The sequence below is a fragment of the Chrysochloris asiatica genome, unplaced genomic scaffold, assembly GCF_000296735.1.
Source record: "Chrysochloris asiatica unplaced genomic scaffold, ChrAsi1.0 scaffold00044, whole genome shotgun sequence".
Taxonomy (NCBI): Eukaryota; Metazoa; Chordata; class Mammalia; order Afrosoricida; family Chrysochloridae; genus Chrysochloris; species Chrysochloris asiatica.
In genome coordinates this window covers 15715154-15724118 of record NW_006408562.1, presented here as the reverse complement: position 1 = coordinate 15724118, position 8965 = coordinate 15715154, and the positions used below count along the sequence as shown (strand labels likewise).

Sequence of the window (8965 nt, the reverse complement as noted above, 5' to 3'; positions counted from 1 at the left end):
CAAACTCAAGTAAATACCACACTATATATAGGCACAGGCCCTCTCACACTCACAAAAACCATCATTTACCTGAAATCCTGTGTAAGTTTACTGTGATGTTTTGGATGTTTCAGCATTGCCACAATATGATCAGATGCACTTTTCACTGCTTTTGAACATCCACTGTTATACGTGTCTAGAGATTGTTGAAGAACTTCTAAGTACTCTATAAATATGAAAAAAGGCAGCGCTGTTAGTATGACTTAATCTTAACCATTAAAAATATAATTATTTTAAGTATATAATTATGTTTTTTATAAAGCAATAAAGTAACAAAAAAGCAGAACACTGTAATTAGAAAGAATTCTGCCAGAATATAAGAAGAAATGCTTGAAAACAGATATTTATAACCATGTTATACAAATCTTAAACTGGGACATTCATTTACTCTTCAAAATATGAAGGTATAGAAATGTCTGAATTATATCGCTTTCAGGATTTTAGGGCAAGATAAGTTTCTAGCAAGACTACAGAAATCTGACAGGGATAATGATTGAATATTTGTTTACCTTGAAAAGTTCAAATTTAAAGGAAATTTTACTCAATGTATATCTCCTATTTGCAGGGCTATTTTATTTTTTATTCAAAAGCAAAATAATAAGTGGTATAGTGAATGATCTAATGTCTCTTCTAGCCATAGTCTGTAACTCCCACCAAACAACATTTCTGCCCTAATGGGTCCAGGTAAGAGAAGATGGGAGAAGATACTCGTAAGATGACATGATTCAGCTATGGATGTTAGAAGTGTTCATTGTAACTGTAAAAACTCAGAGCTCTAGCATGGGTATACAATGCACTATCTCAGAAGCAGAAGTGGAGACCTCACTACCATGAAAGAAAAGCCAGGAATGGAATGTGTCCTTTGGACCCCAATATTCCTGCACATTGAACCTCTTCTACCCAGGGACAGAAAGCTGTAACACCAGAAGAATGGAAGAAGAGCAGCTATAGAACCAAGAAACCAAGCATGAGATAGAGCAATGGACTTCCCGTTCTACAAAGCAAGTAAAGCTGACTGACCATGAGCAGGAAGCTTGCTTGTAGAGAGGGGAAGCTAAAACCCAGTGCCTTCAGACTAAGGGTTATGGCAGAATGGTGTGGACTGTGGGAAACTGTGCCCTGAATACTATTGACCCCAAAGTATAGCCTGTGAACTTCCCTAATAAACCCCACAACTGTTGAGTCGGGTGTCTGAGTCCTATGTGGCCCATGCAATGAGTTATCCAACCCAGTTGAATTGAGAAGATTGTGGAGGAACTGTTAGGTGCCACAGTATTTTTGAAACAAAACCCCCCAAAATGTGATTAAGTAGAAATTATATATTTTATTCATATTTATGGAAACATATTTGTAGAGTCCTTGTGGCACTGTAGAATAAAGCACTGGATTGGAAAATCAGTTTGAACTGCCATGTTGGTGGTTCAAACCCAGCAGTGAAGCTCTTCTTCAGAAACCCTAGACAGGGTTGCTATGAGTTGGAAATGACTCGATGGCATCTAACAACAACAATAGCAACAAAAGTACCAATGAAGAGTATTTATCCCCCTGGAAAAAGCCTAAGGCCATAAGTTACAAATGGTTTATTGTAAAGTCAGGTGGTATTGTTTAATATCATGGAGTTGGGTAGTGACCCTATAGGGTTTCCAAGGAGTGGTTGGTGGGTTTGAACCACTGACCTTGTAGTTAACAGTCTGTTGGTTATCTGACAGCGCCACATCAGGACTCAAAAGTCAGGTAGTTGTTAAGTGCCATGGAGTCGGTTCCAACTCATAGAGACCCTGTATAGGGTTTCGGAGGCTTTAAAGCTTCTCAGGAGCAGAAAGCCTTATCTTTCTCCCATGGAATGGCTGGTGAGCCTGAAGTGGACATTGTGGTTCGCAGTCCAGTGCTTATCACATGGTGCCAACCACTCACAGGTCCACTGTCAAGCCTGCCAGCTGCTCCATGGCAGAAAGATAAGATTATATATATATATATCTTGGTTGCTGTTAAGTGCCGTTGAGTTGTTTCCAACTCATAGAGACCCTATATAGGTTTCTGAGGAGCAAGTGGTGATCTTGAACTGTGGAACTTGAGGTTCAAACTGACTTTGCAGTTAGCACATTAATTGGCAGAACCACACCAAGACTCCTTTATGTATGGTAGTGTAGTGGTTACAAATCAGGCTGCTAACCTCAGGGTCAACAGTTCAAAACTACCAGCTGTTCCGCAGGAGAAAGATGATGCTTTCTGCTCCCGTAAAGATTTACAGCCTCGGAAACACTGTACAGGGTTGTTTTGAGGCGGAACCAACACCACCACACATAACAACAACAACAACAACAAATATATAGAGAGAGTACTGGTGTGGTGCTGCAGGAGACTTTGAGCTGCAAGGTCTGTGGTTCAAACCCACCAGTAGCTCCTTAGAAACACTATACAGGGACTCTATGAGTGGGAACTGACTTGACAGCACTTAACAGCAACAATATATATATATATTTTTTCATGTATATGTATATATGAAAAAAATGGTTTATGTGTTTTATATACATACATACACACAAAAATACACATATATACATCAAAACAAATCCATTGTATTGAGTCAGTTTCAGCTCATGGTGACCCCATGTGTATCAGAATAGAACGATGGTCCGTAGGGTTCTCAATGACTTGAATTTTCAGTAATTCTTCCACGGTTCCTACGGATGCATTTGAACCTCGGATCTTCTGGTTATCAGCCAAGCATGTTGAACTTTTGTGCCATAGGATTCTAATATATCAACTCACCAAAAAAATCAACTTTTGCTATAACTGGTGCACTGCTGCCCACTGCTGCAGCAAAAAGTTTGGGGTATTTCATTCTAGACCACACTGCTAGGGAGCCTCCATAGGAACAGCCAAATGTCACCCATTTATTTCTTCTGAGCCCCATTTCCTTGGCCATTTCAGTTTGGAAGTAGACAATGTCAGCCAAGGCTTGTTTGCTGCTGAGGTAGCGGAGACTGACAATATTCACATTTCTGCAATTAAAGAATAAAAACACTCAGTTTGTGACAATAATGAAGGTAGAAAATGTACAGCTTAACATTATTTTGACTATCAAGTGAAAATGTGTATTTTGAAAGCATGTTGAGTGATTATACCACGTCCTATTTGAAAATTAATTGACTTGGATTTAATCAATAAGTCCACATTTGCTTGGAAGGATGGCTGGAATACATAGTGTTTACCCTGCGTAGCCATGTGTTCTAGTAAATTTCAGGGATTCTAGTAAATTAAAGATGAAAAGGAGAGTGGATATTAGGGAGAAATTAGTAGGTTCTGCTGTAACTTCTAAGTAATTAAATTACAGAACTAAAGAAAATATTTTGCCCATTGAAGGACTTATTCTATGAGGCTCAATTTCTTCCAGACAGATTCTACTCTTTCACATATCAACAAGTTTATAGTAGGAAGCCTGCCTCTTCATATTCATGCTACTTTTTGTTGTTTGTTGTTGTTAGGTGTCATCGAGTTGGTACCGACCCATGGCGACCATATGCACAGCAGAACGAAACACTGCCCGATCCTAGGCCAACCTCACTATTGTTGCCACACTTGAGTCCATCGATGCTACAACTTGGCCAATCTGTCTCGCTGGGGGTCTTCCTCTTTTTCTCTGACCCTCCACCTTACCAAACATGATATCCTTCTACAGCACCTGGTCCCTCCTGACAATATGTCCAAAATATAAGAGATGAAGTTTGGCCATCTTGGCCTCCAAGGAGCACTCTGGCTACACTTCTTCCAACACAGATCTGTTGGTTCTTTTGGTAGCCCATGGTACTTTCAATATTCTCCTCCAATACCATAACTCAAAAGCATCAATTCTTCTACAGTCTTCCTTATTCACTGTCCAGTTTTCGTATGCATATGAGGTTATTGAAAATACCATGGTATTTTCAGGCACACCTTAGTCTTCAAGCTGACATCTTTGCTCTTCAATACTTTAAAAGGTCTTGTGCAACAGATTTGCCTATGGAATATGTCGTTTGATTTCTTGACTGCTGCTTCCAAGATTGTTGATAGTTGATCCAAGAAGAATGAAGCCCTTGACAACTTCAATCTTTTCTCTGTTGAAGAGAATGTTGTTTATTGGTCCAGTGTTGAGGTCCACTTGTCTGTCAGTTTGTCGTACTGTGGTGGCTTGTGAGTTGCTGTGATTCTGGAAGCGATGCCATCGGTATTTTAAATACCAGCAAGGTACCCATGGTAGACAGGTTTCAGATGAGCTTCCAGACGAAGACAGATTAGAAAGAAGAAGTGATGAACTACTTCTGAATATTTAGTCACTGAACACCTTATGAATAGCAGAGAAACACTGTCCTACCTTGTTAGCAGTGAAAAAATACCGTTACATTGTGAAATCTGTGTTACATTGACAATAGAAAGGGCTAAAGAGTTTGATGTGTTTGCTGATTATATTAACATCTTTGATCAAAAATGTTTGCTGAACAAATTCCAACGAGATGGATTGGCACAGTGGCAGCAGTGATGGGCTCAAGTGTAGCAATGATTGTGAGGTTGGCCCAGGACCGGGAAGTGTTTTGTTCTGTTGTGCAGAGGGTCGCTATGAGTCAGTACCAACTCGATGGCACCTAACTACAACAGGAATTTGAAAATGTAGTCATCAGAATCTGATGCCAGTGACATGTAATTACAGGAAGAAGAAATGATGGCTGGATATCCCCCCCCCCTCATTTTCTGTCCTTTTTTCTTATCAACAGTATGAAGGGGCTTCAAATGTCCATGGGCTTTTCTCATGGACTGAAGTGAGCTACAGTTGTCCATTTACTACCCGGGCTCACAGAGGAGCCCACTTGTGAAAAGGTCAAAGTGTCAGTGGTTTGTTTCCAAGGCATTAGGAAAGCCCAGGGTTAATCATAGTGACACTACTTCACATTATTTCTAGTTCCATTCTAATGAAAACAGTTTTACTTTTCAATGCTGTTATTTCTATAATAAGTTTTCCTAACACCTAGGATAATTTAAATCTTTATTAGTAAAACAAAAAACTTCTTTGCTCTGAATGATGTAATTTATTGATTATTAATTTAAAAATGAATGAAAATACAGAATATTCACAAAGAAACACAAGTGATCAGCAAATTTATCAAAATCTTTAGCCCCTTCTATTGTCAATGTAGCAAAAATATCACAATGTAACAATATTTTTGCACTGCTATCAAGGTAGCAAATATTTCTTTTAATACTTAGTGGGGGCATGACTATGAAGAGGCAGGCTCTCTACTATACTACTTGTTGATATGTGGAATAGTAGAATCTTTCTGGAAGAAATCTATCCTCATATAATAAGAACATCAAGGAACAAAATATTTTCCTTGGTTCAGTAATTTAATTACTTAGAAGTTATAGCAGAACCTGCTAATTATCCCCTAATAGCCACTTTTCCTTTCCTCTTTAAACAAATGAAGCCCTGAAATTTAGTTGGACACACGGCTACACAAGGTAAACTTGTATCTCAGCCGTCCCTCCAAACAAATGTGGACTTATTGATTAAACCTAAGTCAGTCAATATAATTGCAAAATTATAGACAAAGTTCATTGAAATACTCAATCATAGAATCCCTTCACCTGATAACAGCAAATTCTAGAGAAAAATCTCATACCTTGATCCTCTACCACAGCACAATGAAAAGCCAAAGCATTTTATAATTCTAATAACCTCTTCCTCCACTCGTCTGTCTGTTATAGTGTAATGATTTGTATGTTGGTTTGATGGTGGAAGCTATGCCTTCAGTATTTTATATATCCTCTGAGATGTACCATGTAAAGTAAATTTGGGTAGCAATCAGGTAATTTGCTATAGTTACTTGATATAATATATGTTAAAGGAAATTCAAGAGTGGAATCATTTTGCAGAGCAGTTTATGTTCTAAGAGTGATTCATAAAGAAAGTTCAGACTTAAAACTATGTATAGGCTACCATAACATCATTAACACATACACACTCAAAAGTTTCTAATTAAAAAATTAAAACTGATGGAATTATCGACAAGACATCTAACTACCATAATTTAAGTGATTTGGAATTTAAAAATCACACTGGTGGGATTAGTGATACAAAAGAATCCATGAAACTTTTAGTTATTATCTGTAATGATAAACAGTACTAAGAATTATGAGGCAAATGAAAGAAGTAACATTTTACTGACACTAATCCTATTGTCATGGAGCCCTGGTGTGGTGCTGTAGGGTAAACCATAGACTACTAACTGCAAGGTTAGAGGTTCAAACCCATGAGTCACTCCTCAGAAACCCTTTATAGGGTCACTATAAGTCAGAACTGACTTGGCAACACACATGACAATCTGAATCTCACGGCTATAAAAATCAATATTTATTTTAATGACCATAAAAGATTTTGACATTAAATTTGATTTTTTACAATCTTCTGAGTCGCTTAAACTCCATTTTATTTGTTTGACTTTTTATAATGAATAGCTTATAATTACAACAAATAAGTTTAAAATATGCTTTTACTGGGGAGAAACCCCAAATAGCAGACAGAGGATAAGTTATTGAAGCATAAATGGGCCTAGTACTTTTGCTTCTTTCTCTGCTCCTGTGATGAAATTGAATAATCACATTTCATGGTTTTTATACATGTTGTTGTTGTTAAGTGTTATCGAGTTGGTTCCGACCCATAATGAGCCTGTATAGGATTTCTGAGGAACGGCTGGTGGGCTTGAACTACTGATCTTGAAGTTTAAACTGACCTTGCAGTCCAGTACATTATCCTGCAGCGCCACACCAGGACTACAACACATAATATAGTACATGATTATATAGTTTATTCAAAGAAAGTTTTATGTGAATTTTTATATCAGCAGCATTGCTTCTATGCCCAAACACCAACTGCAGTTATTTTTTCTTACCATTTGACTTTACAAATATTCAGCTTGCTGATGGAGAAACATTTAGAGTTAACAATGTCAATATTAAAAAGAGAGTGACAACAACAACAACAAACAAACAAAAAACAGTAACAAGTAACCCCTTAAACTTACCCTGTTGGTTGACTTTGTCCATAAAATCTGTGTTCAAGAAGGAAGCAGAGGGCACCGAGTCTCTGAGCATAGGTAATCCAGGTATAATTACTTGTTATCCAGTCTATATTGGTATCCTTTGAGCCTTCAATAAACAGAAACACTGGGCCTCCACGTTTGTAGAAAGCATCATTCATATAATATCTCTGTGAAAGTAAAATTGTCTTTTGGCTGAATGAATCATCAGGATTTGTTACCTGTACTTTCTGATAACTGGGAGGCAGCATCATTTGGTCTGTCAGATTTGAATTATAGCCCTGAGAGCCCATCTAAATCAATGATGTTGTTCAAGTCACCCTGCTTAGACACTGGACAAACTTATAGTTTGTTTTGGTGTAAAAATAATCACGACATTAAAATGACCATTTCATCTACTTCTAAATGCACAGTCCATGATGTAAGTCACCCACACAATGTGCAACCATCAGCACTGTTTGTTTACATTTCATGCTAATATTGCAAATTAAAATTTACAACATGGGAACTTTATTTTTTATTTCAATTTTATATCTAGTTCCTATTATTCTGAAAGTTTGGATCCTTAAGATTAGCATAATTATTTGTTTATATCAATAATACTGAGGAAAAGCATATAACAGTCTGCTTACATAGATGGATACCCACACATCCACATGGGATAATTCAACCCTGTCTTTAGAGCCACTATAAATCATAATTGACAAGTAACAATGTTTTTTTATGCTAATAAAATGTAGTAAAACACACATATAATAATAATAATAATACCTATATTTTAGGAACCTTGGTGGAACAATGTTTCAGTGTTTGACTGGTAACTGAAAGGTCAGTATTTTGAAACCACCATCCATAAAAGGGTAGAGGGACCTTATGATCTGCTCCCATAAAGACTTTGGTTATCATTACGAATCCTAGGTGTGGCATAAACTCTAAGCCTTTGACAAGTAGGAGAATGGTTGATGGTTTCCGCCCTTCCAGAGGCAACTCAGAAGAAAAGTGTCCTGATCTGATTGAAAAAGGTCGTAACCTTGAGAGCCCTGTGCAGTGCAGTTCTAGTCTGCATATGTAGATAAGGTCACCATGAATCTGGATCGACTTAATGGCAGTTGGTGCTTGATTTGGGGTTACATCATTCAGCTAAGGCGTCATTAGCATGAGCTTTAAGCAAATAGTAGTGGTGGTTGAATGTTATGAGTCTGATTTCTGTCATTGGATTATGCACTTGGAAGTGGTTGAAATGACCAATAGTATAACCAAATCTAAATCAGTTTGTTTGTTTGTGTGCTTTTTTGGTTACTTTGTCAATTTGACTTTGGATCCATGCAAATATTTTAGGTAATTATATAAAAATTTAAATTTAGCAAAGTCAGATTTAAAAAAATAACAAAATGAAACATGTAGATACACATTGCATGTAATTGTTTGAATAACCACCCAGAGAGGAATAACTTTGAGTGACTAGAAAGCCAGTAATTTGACTATATATCTTTTGTAGAATCACCATTTTGAACAAAGAGATGGCAAAGAAAAAATGTGCAATACTCTCAGTAATTGTATTATTGGTGATAATGTGGCTATTATTACCATGACTTTGCTGTATAGTGTGAGGCAAAGAAAATGAGTCATGGGGCACTAGTCTAAATCTATTAACTTAATGTGTTTTTACAATCTGGAAAATACATAAGTCAAGGATTCACACTGCCAATCAAAACAAAATTGTGTTACACTGTAACCAAATTATAGATGTTGGGAAGTCTCTCTCTCTATATATAATATTTTTATAATAGATATCTTTAATAAGTATGTAGTTATTAACTGATTTATATATTAATATAAATATATATTAATTATAT

General features: G+C 36.9%; 1 protein-coding gene across 1 annotated transcript in view; it reads right to left on the bottom strand.

Moving 5' to 3' along the window:
• Positions 1–8965, bottom strand: part of LOC102815940 (putative serine protease K12H4.7-like) — a 32160-nt gene that overhangs the window by 17696 nt on the left and 5499 nt on the right. Inside the window, exons 2-4 of the mRNA XM_006861926.1 lie at positions 7095–7279; positions 2812–3044; positions 70–205 (exon numbers count right to left, since the gene is read on the bottom strand). Of these exons, the coding sequence (XP_006861988.1) occupies positions 70–205; positions 2812–3044; positions 7095–7279 (554 nt within the window). The remainder of the gene's footprint in view (positions 1–69; positions 206–2811; positions 3045–7094; positions 7280–8965) is intronic.